The sequence below is a fragment of the Sabethes cyaneus genome, chromosome 2 (genome assembly GCF_943734655.1).
Source record: "Sabethes cyaneus chromosome 2, idSabCyanKW18_F2, whole genome shotgun sequence".
Taxonomy (NCBI): domain Eukaryota; kingdom Metazoa; phylum Arthropoda; class Insecta; order Diptera; family Culicidae; genus Sabethes; species Sabethes cyaneus.
This window is the reverse complement of record NC_071354.1, coordinates 99068128-99089473: the sequence shown is the minus strand read 5'-3', so window position 1 is coordinate 99089473 and position 21346 is coordinate 99068128. Positions and strand designations below refer to the sequence as shown.

Here is a 21346-nt window from a genome sequence, read left to right as displayed (position 1 = left end):
TTGGCTACCTGTCTGCACCGTCTGAAAGGATCTGGGAAACAGAACAGCTACCGCAGGAGTTGAAGGAGGGGATAATAGGCCCAATTTACAAGAAAGGCGACAAGTTTGAATGTCGCCTACAGAGTGCTTTCTTCGATCATCTTCCACCGTCTGGCAGGTAAATTTGTAGGATGTTATCAAGCCGGTTTTGTGGACGGGCGATCGACATCGGACCAAATCTTTTGTGTTGCGCAAGATCTTCAATAAGTTTCGCGAATAGCAAGTCCTTACGCACCACCTATTTATAGATTTCAAGGTCGCTTATGATACTATCGACCGTCGAAGAACTATGGAAAATGATGTCCGAAAACGGCTTTCCCGGAAAGCTAACAGGATTGATTATGGCAACTATGGACGGTGTCCTGTGTTGTGTGAGAATATCGGGCGCATTATCAAGCCCGTTTGAAACACGCAGGAAACTTCGACAAGGTGATGGTCCTGCCTCCTGTTCAACATCGCGCTAGAAAGTGTTATCACGGTGTTAAAAATACCGTTATTAAAAAATAAAATAGGCCATTTAAACGGCAAATGACAGTTGGTTTGTATGGCTATCCTACACCTCTGAGCCAATTTAAAAAAAAATCGATCGACGAATTTTTGAGTTACGCCCTTTTGAAGTTTTAATGGGCAGATTGCTCATATAAAGTAAATAAAAATCTTCAATGACACTTCCAAAATGAACGTAAATCACAGCCGGTATTGATTTTTTATGCAGCATATGCCCATTGCCGATCATTTTAGGAGTTTTACGCTGTATTGGGACTAACCGGAAATGTTCCGGATTAAGTTATTGCTGTGGAAAATAGCTAGTATCGAACATGAACAAATACCAATCATGCGACACCGCAAATTACGCCAGAATTTAAAAACTAGATCACTGACAGTCAGATCAACTACCTAGCACCACGTTGGTTATATCTGGACAAGTTCCGGGGGCTTCCGGAAACACCCAGACGAGTGGCCAATTTCGTCCATAAACAAAAGCTTATCGTGCGGCACCTTAAATCACACTAGAATTCAATAACTAGATCAATGGAAGCCAAATCTGCTGTCTAGGGTCAGGTTTGGTCATATCTGGACATATTTGGGGGGCTCCGGAAACCCCTAGGAAATGACCAATTTCGAACATGAACAAAAATTCATCATACGACACCTTAAATCACACTAAAACTTGTAAAATAGATTCAAGTAAGCCAAATTGAGTACCAAGAACTACAATGGCCAATTCCGAACATGTCTTTATTATCAAAAATGTACCACATTGTGTTATTGACTTCCCAGGGGTTCCCGAAGTCCCCCAAATATATCCAGATATGACCAAATCTGATCCTAGCTAGCAGATTTGGCTTCCATTGATCTAGTTATTGAATAACATTGAATCCACATCAATAACTTAAACCGGAACATTTCCGGTTAGTCCCAATACAGCGTAAAACTCCTAAAATGGTCGGCAATGGGCATATGTTGCATAAAAAATTAATACCGGCTGTGATTTACGTTCATTTTGGAAGTGTCATTGAAGATTTTTATTTACTTTATATGAGCAATCTGCCCATTAAAACTTCAAAAGGGCGTAACTCAAAAATTCGTCGATCGATTTTTTTTAAAATTGGCTCAGAGGTGTAGGATGGCAATACAAACCAACTGGCATTTTCCGTTTGAATGGCCTATTTTATTTTTTAATAACGGTATTTTGAACACCGTGCGTTATAAAACGTGCGGGTTCTGACATACGGGGCACGATTTTCAATAAATCCAGCAGCCAATTTAGTTGTTTCGCCGACGACGTGGATATTGTCAGAAGGCCTTTCTAGGTGGTTCCTGAGTAGTATACCAAGCTGAAACATGAAGCAGATAAGGCGGCGGTGAATCCGTCTAAAACCTAGTACCTGTTAGCAGGTGGAACCGAGCACGATCGAAGCAATAGTGTGGTAATCGACGGTTCGAGGGGATGGTCGGGGAAAAACTGCAGCAGAGAAATACGGAGACGTATTCTTGCCGAAAGTTGTGCTTACCACGGACTCCACAAGACCCTAAGGTATGGTAAGCTAATGAAAACGGTAGTCCTCTACGAGCACGAAACGTGGACAATGCTCGACGGGGACTTGAAAGCACTGGTCGTTTTCGAACGTCGTGTGCTTAGGACCAACTTTAGCAAGATATGTGAGAACGATGTATGAAGGATAAACCAAGAGCTGGTGTGCAAAGTGTGGAAAACTCGAAAATTTGGAGACGGATATCCATAAACCGAGTATGATGGCTGTTGCATGAACACTGTTATGCTGGTGAAATCCGCACCATCAGTAAGTAAGTAAGTAAGTAAGTTAGGTAGCTTCCCGAGCTAAAAAAAAATATCTGGCCATAGCCCAAAGTGATATCCCTGTCAAGATAAAATTTGTTTTCTTTGACAAATTTTTCTCGGAAACTGGTTCGTCTGGCAAGAGATTTGCAGCTGTGGATGAACAGCCAAATTTTTCGTCACGAAGAAAACAACCGCCTCAAAGGCATACAAAGATGAATGAAACCTCCCTAGAATAAAACGCAGTGGTTGCTTATGCAAAGAAACATCTTTTAAGTGAGATTTTCTTGCGAATTTCAGCAATTTAGTGCTTAATATGCAATAAGATTTTCTTGATAAGCTCAGAGATGGCCAAATTATAACTTTTTAAATAACCATTAATTTATTTAGTTCAAAATTTTTATGACAGTTTATCGAGATAGCCCAGATTCGGCATAGTTATAAGTCTTATCCGCGCCTTTTTGATTATTTTTAATCTTTTCGAAGCTATTCTAAGAAAGTCAACATCATTCGTGGTTTCTTATTTAGTATCAGAGAAAAAATATTAAAACCATGAAAAAGGGCATTTGTATTGCATATATGGTATGAATAAGTGTTGTAGTAAAAGGTAAACGAACATGCAACATAAAAAATCGTTATTTTTTGACTACTACAATGATATTACGAAATTGGATAAAAATACTAAAATGAGCATAATGTGGTTGGTAACTCGTAGATGCATTGAAATAATTCAGCACAAACATAGAATTCATGAGAATGTCTCAACTAGAATTATGATTATAGCCATGAAATACTGAGATTTGAATGGATCAGAAAGGTTGAAAAGGATGATTGTGCTACGAATAAATCCGTTTTTCTGAAGGATGTTCATTTGGGACAGACGCTAACCTGAATGATATCGTTTTTCATTGTGGGTAACCCTTCGCTGGGTACTGCGTCGGGTTCGGTTTGGCTGAAGCTGCTGCTGCTGCTGATGGTGGTGACTACTGTTAGAGCGATCGTTACGTTCCCTACTACCACCACCGCCACCTCCACTTCCGGACGAGGCAAAGATATTCTGCTTTTGCTGGGATGAAGGATGATGCAGGTGCGATTGTATATCATTTACGTAGCCCGGGTTATTACTGCCACCGCCACCACCGTTTCCACCTGACAGTACAAATTGGTGCCAACAAGCAAGATGTTAACTATTTACATTCAGTTGATATAACATTTACAAGAGTTAGAACTATCACTACAAAATAAGTGTACGATAAAATAACTATGGTCAATATTCGAAGCAATCGTCATTCACTCTCCGCCGGCACATTCAATCGAAGCAATTGTTCGCGAAGCCACAGACCTTATACATTACATATATAAATAAGTGACTATAAAAATGTGTTGCATTATGAAGTAGTTCATCGCTTATGTAGTTGCTTCGCAATCAATGTTCGCACAAAGACATTTTCATTGTTCGTTAGTTTTTTTAGACTTTGAATAAAACCGTAAATTAAATAAATAAAATCGTACCCGAGACGTAGCACAATTACATGGAATTACGCTGCTGCTGAATCGGAAAGCAAAAGTGTGTGGGTTTCCTTCCGTGTGTGTTACTCGCTTCAAGCAAAGTTCGCTTATGTGACTTTGTATGTGACGGAACGGGAGGGCGAAATGAAACTAATTGACGGGTAAATGATAAACGTGGATGCAATTTTCCACTTTCTTGCTAATTACACCCTCCTGGTCGTGCAGCCGAGTGCTAGACAGCGGCGTTCGACAAAGTTGAGTGCAATAAACCCACCTTACTTTGGCGACGGGTCGTCAAAACTGTGACGAGTGTGTCGGAATTGTCCGTTTATAGTCAGTTATTTATTTTTATTAGTTTAATAATGGGATGCTTGATGTTGTGTAAAACGGTAAAGCACGCCCGTAAAATTGTAGAAACATTACCTCGAAAAACTATTTGGGCGAGATTTTAGCTCTATCGGACATTGTTGGAACCAAATAACAGTTATATCACAAACAGACAAACAGACATAACACTCGTTTTCCATTCTTCGTACCGATTAAACCGTCATTTCAAATTTGGGCTTAGTTGGGAATATCTCCGTTTTGGTCAAAGTGGCGCTTTTTGGCGAAAGAAGGGGAATTCGCTATAAAAAAATACTTGCTACTTCGAGGGATACCCATGTTGCTATTTGATATTTGGGAATGTCGATTATAGATGGTGCTAGTGTTCAGGCTAAATGTGAGGTACGATAAGTTTTGTTGATTTTTCTTCCAACAATTATGTCTGTTTGTCTGTGGTTATATGGAACCTGAAAATCTCTAGTTTTTGGTCGGTTGATCCTTTAAAACATTAAGTTGAGAAGAAAAACAATCGGCCTTTTTTTTAAATCACTTGTGCGTTTTTCGTTTAGTGCTTACAATTGGACTTGATACCTAACATTGATTGGATAGATATTCCAGGTCATAATTGCACCACTTACCACAACCGCATTGAAATTATCGGACAGAAATAGCGCAATAATGCGGTAAAAGCATTAAATTTAGGTTTACTGTAGGCGATCTATTTCGCACTTGATTAACATATTATTGTAATAAAATAGAAATACCAAAATACTCAATTACATGTAATAATACGTTGCAATTGTGAATGTCTAGGTAAAAACGATAACGCCGCTGAATGACCAACATTCATCATTTATAGATGTACTAGCTTACCCGACAAACTTCGTATTGCCATAAATTAAACTGTGTTGTACTTATGTACCTTATGTCCTGAATCTCGGATGACCTTTATCACAATATCGAGTTTTGCAAGTTTCTGGGGAGTTCATGGGTGTTATAATATACAAATTTTCCTCACAGTAAAATAGAAAACAACTCCCCCCATTGCTTAGCCTGATAAAATAAAGCGGATAGCATTTAAACATTCGCCATTTCGCTGAATGCCATTTTGCGGAACACCAATTCTCGGTTGACCATAACGCGGAATATAGAGTTTCGCAGAATACCATTTCGCGAAAAACCTTACGCGGGATGTACCATTTCACGGAAAATCTTTTCGTAGAAACCCAACTGGTGACCCAACGAAGAATTCCAACGGGTGACCCAACTGAATAAAAGTCAGTAGATCTAGGAAAATAAATAAACCTAGATAGAGGTGATTTTTACGGGGGGCTGACACCCCCCCCCCCCCCCCGCTGTGGCCGGAAATTCCGACGGCAGGTCACCGGCAACACTCCCGGCCTGTGTCTGTTCGTCATGCCCTGAATCATCTAATGTTACTATTGATAGTTTCTGATGGTCTTGTTATTGACTAATGTCTTATGAAAGAGTCTAAATTCTAAAGTCTAAAAGTCCAGTTCGATTAGTTTTTGAGTAACGCAAAACTTTCTGTTTTATTTGTATGAGAGTCCTTATCGTCCTACCACAGGGGTGAGGGGTCTCAAACCATCATAAAAAAAATTCCTGCCTCCAAATTTGGTTCCATTTGCTTGATTAGTTCTCTGTTATGAGGATATGTGTATTTCATTTATATAGAAGCCCCCCGCCACTTTTGAAGGGGGAGGGGTCATAATTCTCTCCTAAAGAGGAGAGGGGTCTCAATTCACTATAGAAAAAAATTGTCTACAAAAACACCCATATGCCAAATTTGGTTCCATTTGCTTGATTAGTTCTGGAGTTATGAGGAAATTTGTATTTCATTTGTATGGGAGCCTCCCCTCCTTAAAAGGTAAGGGATCCCAATTCATCATAGAAAAAAGTCTTGCCCCCAAAAACATCCACATGCCAAAAATGGTTCCATTTGATTGATTAGCTCTCGAGTTATGAGGAAATTTGTATTTCATTTGCACAGGACCGCCCGCTCCTAAAGTGGGGAGGGGTCCAAATGCAGCATAGAAAAAATTCTTGCCCCCAAAAACCTTCACATGCCAAATTTGGTTCCATTTGTTTGATTAGTTCTCGAGTTATGAAGAAATTTGTATTTCATTTGTATGGAAGCCCCCCCTCTTAAAGGGTAGAGGAGTCATAATTCCCCTTCTAAAGAGGGGAGAAGGCTCAATATACCATAGAAAAAATTCTTGGCACCGAAAACGCCCACATGCCAAATTTTGTTCCATTTGCTTGATTAGTTCTCGAGTTATGCAGCAATTTGTGTTTCATTTGTATGGGAGCCTCCCTCTTAGTGGGGAGAGAGGTCTCTAACCATCATAAGAACTTTCCATGGCCCCAAAAACCTCTACACGCAAATTTTCACACCGATTGGTTCAGTAGTTTTCGATTCTATATGTTCCTTATAGTATCCTTATCCCGACAGACAGACAGACAGACAGACAGACAGACAGACAGACAGACAGACAGACAGACAGACAGACAGACAGACAGACAGACAGACAGACAGACAGACAGACAGACAGACAGACAGACAGACAGACAGACAGACAGACAGACAGACAGACAGACAGACAGACAGACAGACAGACAGACAGACAGACAGACAGACAGACAGACAGACAGACAGACAGACAGACAGACAGACAGACAGACAGACAGACAGACAGACAGACAGACAGACAGACAGACAGACAGACAGACAGACAGACAGACAGACAGACAGACAGACAGACAGACAGACAGACAGACAGACAGACAGACAGACAGACAGACAGACAGACAGACAGACAGACAGACAGACAGACAGACAGACAGACAGACAGACAGACAGACAGACAGACAGACAGACAGACAGACAGACAGACAGACAGACAGACAGACAGACAGACAGACAGACAGACAGACAGACAGACAGACAGACAGACAGACAGACAGACAGACAGACAGACAGACAGACAGACAGACAGACAGACAGACAGACAGACAGACAGACAGACAGACAGACAGACAGACAGACAGACAGACAGACAGACAGACAGACAGACAGACAGACAGACAGACAGACAGACAGACAGACAGACAGACAGACAGACAGACAGACAGACAGACAGACAGACAGACAGACAGACAGACAGACAGACAGACAGACAGACAGACAGACAGACAGACAGACAGACAGACAGACAGACAGACAGACAGACAGACAGACAGACAGACAGACAGACAGACAGACAGACAGACAGACAGACAGACAGACAGACAGACAGACAGACAGACAGACAGACAGACAGACAGACAGACAGACAGACAGACAGACAGACAGACAGACAGACAGACAGACAGACAGACAGACAGACAGACAGACAGACAGACAGACAGACAGACAGACAGACAGACAGACAGACAGACAGACAGACAGACAGACAGACAGACAGACAGACAGACAGACAGACAGACAGACAGACAGACAGACAGACAGACAGACAGAAATCCATTTTTAGATATAAGAAGCTTGTAGGCCTATAAATATGCATGACGTCTTAAAGAATGGTACAACAACTGAATGCAAACAGTTGAAATATAAGCCACGAAGTAAACTAAACCAGTTGTCAATGTCATCCTATTATTTTATATCTATACCTGTCTATTCTGTCTGTCTGCCCGAATGTTCCTTATAGAAGCGAAAACTACTGAACCGATAGGCGTGAAAATTTACATATAGGGGTTTTTGGGGCCAGGGAAGCTTCTTATGACGGTTAGAGACCCCTCCCCCCACTAAAAAAAGGGGGGGGGGCTCCCATACAAATGAAAGACAAATTTCTCCATAACTCGAGAACTAATCAAGCAAATGGAACAAAATTTTACATGTGGGTGTTTTTGGAGACAAGAATTTTTTCTATGGTGAATTAAGACCCCTCCCCACTTTAGGAGCGGGGTCTCCTATACAAATGAAATACAAATTTCCCCATAACTCAAAAACTAATTAATCAAATGGAACCATATTTGATATGTGGGTGTTTTTGGAGGCATGATTTTTTTCTATGATGAATTGAGACCCCTTACCTTTTTAGGAGGGGGGCTCACATGCAAATGAAATACAAATTTCCTCATAACTCGAGAACTGATCAAGCAAATGGAACAAAATATGACATGTGGGTGTTTTTGGAGACAAGAATGTTTTCTATGGTGAACTGAAATCTCTCCCCGCTTCAAGAGGGGGGGGGGGGGGCTCCCATACAAATGAAATACAAATTTCCTCATAACTCGAAATGTAATCAAGCAAATGGAACCAAATTTGGCGTGTGGGGGATTTTGGAGGCAGGATTTTTTTAATGATGGTTTGAGACCCCTCACCCCTGTGGTGGGGGATAAGGACTCTCATACAAATAAAATAGAAATTTTTGCGTAACTCAAAAACTAATCGAACTCGAAAACTTTTAGACTCTTTTATAAAATAAAGGTCATCCGCGATTCACGATTTATGTACAACACAGATTAATTTGTGGCAATACGAATTTTGTCGGGTCAGCTAGTATCAAATAAAAATTAGGGTTTAGATAAAAATTATTAACTTTGTTCGATTTCACTCCTGTTTTAAATACCGGCCGACGGAGGAAGTTGGAAGTATAAGTTTGTAATACAGTTGTTCTTCCGATAAAATAAGTCTTTGCGTGTCTTACGTAGTCATTTGGTTAAATAAACATCGAAATTGCATATCTACTGGTGCTTAATCAATCGCAGTTCAAGCACGATTGGCAATATTTAAGCATGTATTACAATCCAATACAATACATTCTACACAATGAAACTAATAGCTAAGTTTGAACCTTAATCGAAAAATTAGGATGCGTATTTGTATCTGCTGAATTGTAAGTTGCAGCTCTATCCCGAAACCAAACAGTTTAAGTTACGATTTCTTACCTTGTTGTGCATTTTTGGTTGAATATGGCTGCAAAAGTCTTGTCCGTTTCTTCTCGTATCCCTTTTGAGTGATGTCACCTAAAACAAGAAAACAAAAATAAATCGTATTTATTAACATGTTTTATTAACATGATTGTAAATCGCATGTACTAAAATAGAAATAGATCACAACAACCACCCTTATTTCTACCCAATTATCATTGGTGCTTTCCGATTTTGAGTACAGTAAAACAATAATATCAAAATTTTGATGGAAAAGGTACAAACTTAATCGCACTTTGACATTGAATAAGAAATTCTTCCTGCAAAAATAATTGTAGTAAACTGTAAAAAAACTTGATAAAGAACAGCGCACGATGAATCACTTTCGATAAAATTCAAGCAAGCAAGCAAGTTAATAAAAATTCAAATTCAGTAGCAGAGAACCTACACGATTTGCGTAGGATATAAGTAGTCCTATGTATAGCAAAAATATTAGTGAAACGATACACAGCCCAACATTTGAAATTCCAATTTTGAACCGAGCCTGGGAGGGCTGGTGTTGTTGTTGTTGTTGTTGTGATTCATCACAAAAGAAGGTGGCTTTTGGAGTTGATCACTTGTATTTAATTTCACTCACAAATGCTAGAATTGATTTCGTTTTGTTTTGGTACCTACGTACAATTGACAGCCACCAGACAGACGCCGATGGATTTATGGTCCAATTATTCAGACACGTATCATGCGCGAACATGCATATTGTCAGACGAGGTGTGTCGATGTGCATTTCTTGATTTATTTATCGAGGAAATTCAAACTAAAACATCTAGCGTCACATACGTCTAAAACAATTATAATTCAAGTTTTTATTGTTGTTGGCAGGTTGGTACGTAGCTAAACTCAGTAAATATATGCTTTCAGTTAAAGAAGAAATGCTCGCGCAGTGAAGCTATGAAATTACATCAATCTTTCATATTGCAAATTCGAAACAATAAACAACGATTCAAGGTGAGGATTAATGAATGAGTATACCGTAAGCACCATTGGGAAACCCAAGCAGATGCATATCAATTAGCGGAAGCTCATCTTGCGAAGGAAAAGATACACAGCAAGCCAACCGAAACTGACCTCCAGCTATTTGAGGCAAATTTGCTCCGTCATGCGTTCAGTCGACTCACGGAAGAGCCAGGTAGTTTGCGACTCCGACTTGTCCCCCAAATACTTGAATCAATTTTACTCGCCGCCGGTCCGTTGCTGGAGATTCACTTTGAGCATAAAAGTTGTTAAAAGGCGACCCCATTTATCTAACAGTAATTTCCGCTGTCTAGCTTATTACATAGTTTGGCACAGTTTAATGTTGCATTGCCAGTGAATGTCGCGAGGTCGCGAGATAAAGGACGAATAATAAATAAGTAAATGTTAACATTACGTCTAGTTGTTATTGTTTTTGTTGTTTTTTATTGTCACCGATTCACATTTTAGTAGTGCTATCGTGTCGTGAGGTTGGTTAGATTTAGTATACCTAATCTGTTTACAGCTGTATCAATTAAATCGTTTTGTTTGGGAAACCTTACAAACGCTATTTTTTATGAAAATTGTCCATCAACTTTAAAGCATGTAAAATTTGAATTTGAACAATTGAATAATTTTTGAATCATTATTTTGATCTAAAGATAAGTTTACATAATGATAATATAACGGGTGACAACTAAAATTTTGGAATTTTTTTGAGGGCCCTATACTCCACAATAAACGAGCTCAGAGAGAAATGAGCGTATGTATGTGTTAGCTCTCTCTCTCTCCTCTTTTTGTCAATATTTTTTGTTTTGTTTATGCTTGCCTTGTATTGCTTAAAATGACGTCGAAACAAGAAGCATTTCGGGAGCGCGTTGTACACTTCTACGAACTGCCATAGAAATCTCGGCAAAAAGTATACGGTACAACATTTAAAAAGCGATTATGCTTCGACTGTTTACTATATCCTAAGATGCCCAACAACTATTCGCAAGCAAGGCAATCGAAGAGTTCTTCGGGATTTTGAATTCCTTGGTGTACAAAAATAACTGGAGAACCACGAATTGCAAACAGTGGATTGGTAGAATCAAGAGATGCATTCGCAAAGTTGACATGACGGCCGTACAACGCTCCTGTTTCGACGTCAAACGAAAGCTTCGCCGAACAGCCGATTACGGACCGTTTTCAAATGTACACTAATTGTTTTTCAACAATGGATAATGTATCTTTAGTTTCGGTAAATCAGATCTTCTTCATGTATCTTTGTCTTTTTTGACAGCTTGAGAAAAAAATTCCAAAATTTTAGTTGTCACCCGTTATTTTTTGATATTAAACCTCATCCACATCACATTGCAACACCCACATCACATTGCAACACGGCAAAAAACGCAGTGAAAAATTACCCATTGGGTATTTTCTCGTGAAAATTTTGGGAGAAGCAGTTTAGAGTGCATCGTTTACATTGTATCTTTATCGCTGTCAGTTTTTCGAAAATCGAAAATGACGCCACCAGAAAAGCAACATCGCGAATTGTTATTACGCAAGCATCTGGAAAATCCTCAACTCTCTCATCGGGACATCGAAAAACAACTTAAATTCGTGCAGTGGTAATGGTGTAGTCGTGTGGGTAAACGTTACTACGAAAGTCGATGCTCAGAACGAAAGGGGAAATGCGGATCACAAGTGTGTCGTGCAAGCGTTCAATCGGAATCTCAATGCTTCGGCAGGGATGTAGCCAAAAAGTTGTATCTGTCCAAGTCTTTCATTCAGAGAGCCAATAACCGGAAGGGACTGCATACGTACGTAGGGCAGAAGGCTCCAAATCGTGATGAACAGCAAAATACGGTGGCAAAGTCACTGGCCCGGAAACTGTGCACCCAGATACTGACAAGGCCTCATTGTGTCATCATGGATTTGCCAAGTTAGCCAAGAAATACATGATTTCACAAGCGATATGCTCATGTAGCAAACGGAGTGCGCCGATCGTGACTGCCAGGACTGTAAACGGGCAGATCTTCCTCAAGGAGTGGTTTGTGGAGGATCGGTCAACTTGGTAATTTTCTACAGCGTTTTTCTCTGAGGCAATTTGAACTTAAAACAACTTTAAATTGATTTGAATTTAAGGTTCCATGTTCAAAAAATGCTTTATAATCAAAAAAATTGAGTTTGTTTTCATTACTGTAAGGACGAAAAAATCACAACCTATAGCTATGTCTTTCACGAATTTCACAGAAATGGTCATAGCTTTAATCTTTCGAAACTCAATTATTTTTTATTTTTGCTGTATAGGCAATAATTTCAAAGGTGTGTAACACGCATGAATAAACATTGCGATTAAATTTTATAAACCGAAAGCAAAATTAGTCTCAACCTGCAGCAGACTCAGCTTTTTTATGGGTCATTTCTTCCTCCTTTAGTTCGATGTACATAAACGGAATGTTTATATTTCTAAAATTTTAAAAGTTACAAACTCCTCTCACCCTTATGCATGCCTTATTTTTTAAATCTTGCCGGCGAACTTATTCTTGGTAAATTAAAAAAATCTGCTCCCTTGGAAAAATACCGGGAAAATAAAATTGAGCTTCTTTAGATAGATTGATTTATATAACGATAGTTTTTTATAATCGACGGAGGAAAGGTAGAAGAAAGTAATGAAACAAAGGTGTTTAAAGTATCTAAACGGAGTGGGACATGACGTGAAGGGGAAAGAGCGTAAAATTAGGTAAGAGAGTGACGTTGAAGAAACGCTTGTTAAGCATGTGTATGTGTACTGTTCCTCTTTCCCAAGCAGGGGGATGTGCTGATCGAACCAAGCTATAATGGGAGCCAATTATAACCGAATAGCGAATAAAATGTTGTATCTAAAAGTAGAGCAAGATTCATCGCATGAATGTATGCATTCAACCTTTCAGAACATATCTAATCGTTCGGTGCTTGTTTACCAGTTTCGTCGATTGCATGCAATGAGCATTATTGTGTACAATCTTGCTAATATGATTAATATCGTTCATATTCATGAATATATTCATCGAATCGATTCATGATTCACTTTATAGATGTTACAGGAAAACACAAGATATCGTGTTAGTAGGCAACCAACAAGCATCTCTTGCATTTCATACAAACCCTTTAACCCAAACTAAACGACAAGTTTGAAAAATTTGCACTTATACTAGTGTTCCATTCGTAGATCTTGAAAAAGGCAAATCACTAGGTATATATTTTTCAGTTTAAAAGGACTTAATCTATGGGTCTATGTTATTTGTCGAAAAATCATCATCCGCAAATCATTATTAGTTGTAGTTAGGTAGGTTACCGTCCTAAGACAAAGCCTGTTGAACAAAGCTTCTCCATGTAACTCGGTTGAGGGCTACCGCTCTCCAATTCCTCGGATACCGAGTACTCTCCGCCAGATCTCGCTCCAGCTGGTCTAACCATCTTGCTCGCTGCGCTCCTGGTCGTCTTGTTCCTACCGGATTTGAGGCGAACACAGCATCTTTGCAGGGTAGTTGTCCGGCATTCTTGCAACATGCCCTGTCTAACGTATCCATCCAGCTTTAGCTACCTTTTGGATACTGGGTTTGCCATAGAGCTGTGCGAGTTCATGGTTCATCTTCCGCTTCCATACTCCGTTCTCCTGTACGCCGCCGAAGATCGTTCTTAGCACCCGTCGTTAGAAAACTCCGAGCGCTTGCAGGTCCTCCTCGAGTATTGTTCATGTTTCATGCCCGTAGAGAACAACCTGTCTAACAACCGTCTTCTACAGGGAGCACTTTGTACGGAGTCTGCTCGATCGCAATTGCTTGTGAAGCCCATAGTAAGCACGACTTCCGCTGATAATACGCAAGTCATTATGTACACCCTCAAACTTGAAGTAGAAGAAGGGACACATCTGTCAAAATTTCCACAAGAGAGCGCAATGCTGGTTTATGATCTTATACAAAACAGAAAAAATTGTTACCTTATTATTACGCCCAGCAGAAATAGTTTGTTTCTTTTGATTATTTGTTCAGGAACATTCAAAACTACGAAATCTAGACAGTTATCTTCTCTAATAACAGTTCGAGATATAATAATGAAAGAAGTCTTGAGCTTCAAGTCATAATGAAACAAAATAATTTAAAATCCAATTATTTAATTTGTACTTTTCAATTAAATAAACATGTTTGCATCTATTCATATTAATCCAACACCTTAGCCCGTTATCACCGTATATTTACTGAAAACATGCATTCCCTTTCAAAAATAACACGTTGATACACACTTTAATTAATTCACTAGAAACTAGATTCACTGGTAGTTGAGCGTATTAATGGTGGCAAACTATGTCGACGACCAGCGGTCGAGTAAAACCAACCTAGCAGAACCAAACCTAACTGCAACCGTTGAATGCAATGTATTAATAACCGCTAGCTGGCGCAAAACGAGACCTTCACCCAGACCTTCTGAATGGAGCATAAAAACAAAAGACGATTGCAGAAACGTGTCCGATGAATTATGAGAAGCATCGTGAGATGCTGCAGGTTTTTGTTCAACTTGTGAAGAACTATATGTACGAACAACTATTGACGATTTTCTCACCTCTAATAGCGTCTACCAATTGCGAGGAAACGCAGGCAGCCGCGATAGTAAATGTAAAAGTGTTCAACTATCCCAAACTAACGGTTAACATTAGTTACCCTTGTTAAACGAAGACAACTTCAACGTTAATGAGGGTAACTCCGATGATGGCATAGTTTCTAATTCACGCTGTTTTTTATATTAGTTTTGACACTTAATAAAAACTACCGAGGAAGTCGAGAAAAAATTACACCTGCTCGGAAAGTTTTGCCCGAATTCATTCCACCTCAATGAATGGCACATCCGTTTTACATCACCATGCTCTCGGCGGCATCAAATTGAATGAGTAACAGACTGTCTTTGCATAACTTACCCCAGTAGCTGCCTCGCCTCAAGGTGGAGTGGTTTTTCCGTACCCGTTTTTTCGATTTTTTTCTTTTCACTTTTTTCTTGTGGTTTACATGCACTATATTGATATCGTTAAATTCATGCACATCACAATAATTTTCATCGTCATCGTCGTCATCATCATCATCCGGTACATTGTCGTCTCCCTCACCATGTTGCTCGCGAAACTCGTCTTCTTCGTCGTTATCGTTGCTGTTGTCATTGGTCGTTTCCGTTGTGTCATCGTAACAGTCACAATCACTGTTTACCTTATCACAACGAACACAGTAAAGGTTTTCGCCGATACTATTAATCAGAAACTCATTTTCACTAAACTCTTCATCCCCCTCGTCCAGCTCTTCCGTTCTCGCACGATTTTCATCATGACTCGATTTAATTTTTCCATCGACCGACGGAAACACGTTGGCCAGCGAAATTTCATGCACTTGACCTTCATTTCTATTCTGTGACGTATTCGCTGCTCGGTCAACTTTCCCCGAAGGCAACAAATGAAAATTACTGGCCGCGTAAGCTGCAGATCTGAGCAACTTTAATTCTCTCACCACATCTGTGCCTTTCGTTCCCAATTCCATAGAGCTCAGGGGTTCCGAAGCGCTGCCGTATGCTCGAACCTCATGGAACAGGTGTTTTTTTCCTTTCGCTTTTTGTTTGGCGGCTAAGCCATTAGCTTTACGTTTATCTGGATGCGGAAACATATACTCCATTGAAGTTTCAGCTTCCCTTTCCTGTAAGTACTTCTTTTGCATTTGATTTCTTATCCGGATCGTGTCATTTTTCGTTACGATAAACGAATCGTAGTAATCATTCTCGTTATCTACCGTTTCACCGTTATAATCTCTGTAAAACTCCTTTATTGCAGCTTCGTTTAGCTTTTTCTTTTGAATATAATAGTGCCTCAGTCTTTTTAAATGTTCCTCGTAGAATGCCTCTAGATCATCGATACGCTGATGATAGCGTCGGTTGTTGCAGAAATTTTCGAAATCCCGTGCAAAGTCAGGCGCTTGCTGATCGGTAAAATCGTCGTCAAGCTTCGTCCAATTCTCGTCGTACAGTTCTCGAAAGATGTCCTTACTTTGCATGCGAGTTTTCCGTATAGAACGCTTTTTCTTCGAAGAATTCCGCTGTACCACCATAACGCGCTTGAAGTATCCATCCCTGCTTACGGCCAGTTTGGGTTTTCTACGCTGTAGCAAAGTGGCCTTTTTCGATTTACGACGAAACAGGTTCTTCGGTTTCGTTAAAGTTAAACTGAATCCTGAATCTCTTGATGACATCGATTTGAAGGATTCGTTTTTCGTTTTCGGAACCGGAATACGAGGGGTAGCCGAAAGTATAGACAGATCCTCTTCTTGGCCCAGATTAAGTTGTTTCCATATGCGACCGGTGTTTATCGAGTAGAATTCTTTGTTTTTAGTAAAGGGGTTCTCTTTGATTCGCAAAGCATACGGAATGCTGTTTTCCGGAGATGGGATTTCTGTGTCATCGTACACTGTCTGGTCGTAGAAGATATTATTCTCTTCTTCGAAATAATTACTGGGGAAAATGAATTTCGGTTCCGGTCGTTCTCGCGATGTGCCACCGCGTTCCAGTTCAAAATGTTCGTGACTTTTAAAAGTATTATTTCTGCAGTCTTCTAAATCTAATGTTGCAGTTTTACCACCCGATTTTCTTAACTTCTTTTTATATTTATTTTTTTGATTCTTTAGCTCAACCGTATTGTTGGTTTGCATATCTTTTTCGTCCACTTTAATGTCGACATCGATCAGGTCTAGGGCCGAGTCGTTACTAAGCTGCCGGTTCAAGTTCTCCGATTCCTGGTGGTCGTGATTTATAGTAGGCGTAACTCCTGGAATTTGATCACCATCGATTGCTGGAATCCGAATAACAATTCCTTCACGGGACTTACTGCGAATCATTTTGAATGTTTGTGTGTTGATTTTCGGACGAGAGTCCTTTAGGGAAGATGTTTTGCTGTCTGAACTCGCCTTATTGTGGGCACTTGTTGGTTTGTTCAAGCTGGCGGCTTTTTTAGAAAGAATTTCAGTCTTTTTGGTAAGCGTATCCTCCGGATAGCTATCGAAGCTTGTTTCTAGATATTTTTCGTTCACGTGGGTTGTCGATTGAATAGATGCATTTGGTTCACAATACGTCTTGATCGTTACCAGTGTAGGAAGCTCCTTGGTTGCTGTCGATGTGCTAAAGTTACTGCGAAAGGATTTCTTCGAGGACGCATTCGTGTTGTTCATGGTGTTACTTTCAATGGTGAAAGTACTGATGCTATAGAAGGATTTATCGTCCAAATCGTCTGTTTTTCGGGTCATGGATTGAGTTTCTGGCTCGAACGAATAAACTGTACTCTCATCTTCTTCGGGAATTACATCCGACGTTGTAATGCTAACGTGGGATATGTTCTTAGCTCGAGTTGATTCCAAAGTATCACCGGAGGTAAGTGTATTGTTGGACTCAGAACTTCTAGCCTTGAGATCAGTTGGGATGGTCGTTTGGGTGTCATTCTCGCGTGACTTTTGAAACCCTAGCTTTGATGGTCTTGGAGGTTTTTTAATTTTCACTTTTTCTACAGTTTTAGTAGCTTCGTAGCTTTTTTCGATGAGATTTTGATTCTCGCTAATGTAGCGATCGTTGATCTCCTGAAGGGCACGTATTTTCTCATCCAAAGAAGCATCGTTGGATTCCAATTTCTCCTCGAAAGATAACTCGTGTACCGGTCGAAAGCTCTCTTTCGGCCCGGTAGAACTGCTAGCTTCATTGTTATTCGCAGTTTTCACTAGCTTATCCGGTTGTTTAACCACCTTGGCCTGGTTTTCAAACTCATTGATGTTAACCAGATTCTTGGTGGAGCTACGCAGCACTGAGGCGGCATTGCGTTTCCGGCCACGCTCCAAGTAACTTTTCCGTATGCTGATACGCTTGAACGAGTCGCTCCGTTTGAAGCTCTGATCGATACTAGATTTATCTTTTTGTTTTTTCTTTGTCTTAAGCAAATTCCGGATAGATTCGAAAGTGATCGGCTTCATGGTGGATCACACATTCACACACTCGCGCACGCCTCTTTCACTTCTGCAAAACATCGATTTTCACACCTCATCATCGTGCTTTGTCATTTCACGGCGGCTGCGTCGTCCTGGACTGGTTCCATGTGAAGATCTAAAGAAATAAATGGAAAACTATTAATGTTCGCATTTTTCAAAGCTCTGCACCTGATTGCTTTTGTAGTTGAACGCCGATTTTCGTCTTACTACCATCCAGCAAAGTACACACACGTCCTGGTTCGGATTTTTTTAAACGTTTTAACACTTGTTTTACCGTCGTTTGCATTACTTGTGCTCTTGATTTTCGAGTCCATCTCCAGTTGAATACGGCGTAGAAAAATAAAGGTTTGCAGACTGAAAGCTCTTGCTAACACCTACACTGTTGCTTCGGATAGAGACGGGTCAGTCGATCTGAGAGATTTCATTGTGTAAGCATGATAATGACCTTGAACAACACTTAAGGCGCCTCGAACTTGAAACATACGTAAGCGAATGACTATGCATGGGTAGGCTGAACCAAAACAACTCTCTGGTCGACTAACCCCAGATGTGTAGTTATTGCCCCCGTGAATGGTAAACTTTATCGTGCCATTGATAGGACGGAATAAGAGATGTCATGAAACATTGAAAATGATAATTTAGTTTCGGTAACAAAGCGGAAAATTATTTCCGGTAACGTATTGTAATACTTTCGTTGAGATTATTTTGACCAATTGATATTTTTCGGTTTGCCGATTTTGCTATATCTGAGCTGGTATGCCAGTTGGTAGACTAAATTGCAAAACGATGCTTTAAAACTGGATTATCAATTATGGTTACATATGAACATATAAGCTTTCAGCATATATCAGAGAGCGTCGTACCAAATTTTAATCTGGAGTTTGTTCTAACTATGAAATACCTATGTATCTTGCATTATAAACCAGCAGGCTACATAGCCAGTGGCAACCGACTGGAATCGTCGAATGGCATCAAATTCGTATTATTCCGATCGGGTTTTGAAGACCGCTTTCGTCAGTTTCTCCCTCGACATGTTGTAATTTGCAATAGTTTGTCTGCAAATTTGCTTTAGTACAGTGTACAAGTTGTGATTATGTAGATGCTCACACACACCCCAGCGGTAAAGCTCAATCTTCGCTAGTTGCTCATTTCTTTGACCTAGTTTTGAAATCAACGAGATGTATCATAACGATGGTGGTGGAGCTATTGCTACCGAGTAGCCATGGCAGCGGAGTTTAGTCGCTGGGAAAAGTTATGTGAAAACGATCACCGCCGGGGGCTACTTCACGGATGACGTTGCGGCGGCGCGATGGAAAGTGCGGGAAATGTGCATATCGAAAACGCGACGCTTGCAGTCATTGGCACGGTATTTTGGGGCATGAGCTTGGCTGGTGGGTATACCAGCATACATATAGGCAAAGCACTTGTAAATTAAATCGGTTTCAATTATGCGCTAGCCCAGCTGCTTCTGAAAGTGTGGCAGGCAACTAAAGTGGATTAAAGATTTCAATTACATGGTGGAAATGAGGAAACTGCGGCATGTTCAAGCTCACATATATGCGTTTCTCATCGAAGTGAAAATCATTTCTCCAACACAAAATTCGACATGTGCTTGAGGGTAACATGCATACACAAGCCAGGAGATTTGGTCCGTGAGTATTAATGGCGTTAGATCTACATTTTCTCACCGTAAACAAAACACTGGTATGCATTTGTTTATCTTTCACTTATTCAGTCACATCTACTCATGTACATGCTAAACGAAACCCAAATTGGTTTAGTACACCATAAAATACTTATGTTTTAAAGGTTTTAAAAGCGTATGGTGTGAAGCTTCCTGATGGGAAGAAAAACAGTAATGCATGACATATCTTCCTAGGCTATTTGTACTAAAGATATTGTTTAGTAGAAACGCTTTAATAATAAAAATGCTTCTTTCTTGCAGTGTCGGCGGAGTGCGTAACATTCATTTTATGAAACGATTCTTCAGACAGAAATATAGTCTGAAAGCTAGGTCCAAAAAGAAGAACTCTTTTGTAATCCATCAGCTGCAAAAGCTCGCTGGTATATCTTGATTATATATATTATATGTCCCTTGATTTTAATTTATTTATCTTACTTTATGCATTATGACAATGTTGTGAATGGTTGATACAGTGACGTGCAGTCGTTTCATTAGGTTTAATTAAGCCAAACATCAATAGCTGCATCAATGTATCGCAATCACAAGCAATGCGTCGAACATCAAATATATGATAGGAAGAGGTTCCAGAGAAAACAGCGTTCACCTCCCACTGACAGTGACTATTGGCGGCGATGAACTGGAAGTTGTTGGTGAGCTCGTGTATTTGGGATCTCTGTTCACCGCTGCCAATTAGACGAGTGAGGAGATTTAACGACGCTTTGCCGAAGAAATCATGTCTCTCTCTCTACTAACACAAATAAGTGATTTAACAGTGATCGATGCAGCGAACGCAAAACATAGAAAACATATGCTTGCCGTACTCTAATATGGGTAGATAGGGACAAGCGGCACCTATACGAGTTTGTAGTACTTGACTAAGCTTCAAGATGAAGCACTGATTTCATATCTCTATCTCCATTGTACCCTATAGGCTCCTAAAGCTAAGGAAAAATAAAGCTTGAATATGCGATAGCTTAGCAAGTAAAGGTCCTAGAGGTTTGCGATCTTCTTCAAAAACGTAGGTTTTGACTGCTTTAATAATTACCTAGAGCAATGTATGTTTGAAAAATGCAACTAACAAAAGTTATGCATCATAAACTATTTTTTTACAGAACTTCCGAAGAAAATGCTCTATAACTTTGCACCTGATAGAGATAAAAATGTCATTCCTTCAGCAAAGTTGCTTGGGTTTATATTTTCTACAACTTTGCCAAGACAGACATGGTTTGTCTATACAGTGGTAACCCGATTTTGTAACTCCCCGATATTTTCACCCCCGATTTTGTCACGTTTTTGCCCCGATTTTGTCACCCCCGATTTTGCCACTTTTTTTACCCGATTTTGTCACGCTTTTGATTTATCAAAAGCTTCGTTTGAAAATTATTTTCAAACATCTCTAATGTATTAAAACACTGTGAAAAGAACTGTGTTGATTATCGTGGAGTTTCCACAAAAGTTGTTTCCTATCTCCACAACTATAATAGCTATAAGATCACTTTCTTTGCCAAA

General features: G+C 39.9%; 1 protein-coding gene across 7 annotated transcripts in view; it reads right to left on the bottom strand.

The window, feature by feature from the left end:
- LOC128738600 (disco-interacting protein 2) overlaps positions 1-21346 on the bottom strand; it is a 90999-nt gene that overhangs the window by 24874 nt on the left and 44779 nt on the right. For 6 of the 7 annotated variants that reach the window (XM_053833854.1, XM_053833856.1, XM_053833858.1 and 3 more), the window contains exons 2-3: positions 15069-18268; positions 9143-9220 (exon numbers count right to left, since the gene is read on the bottom strand). In XM_053833854.1, the coding sequence (XP_053689829.1) occupies positions 9143-9220; positions 15069-18138 (3148 nt within the window). In that variant the 5' untranslated portion in view covers positions 18139-18268. Of the gene's footprint in view, positions 1-3226; positions 3488-9142; positions 9221-15068; positions 18269-21346 lie in introns of all 7 variants that reach the window. The other variant, XM_053833860.1, reaches the window with a different exon arrangement.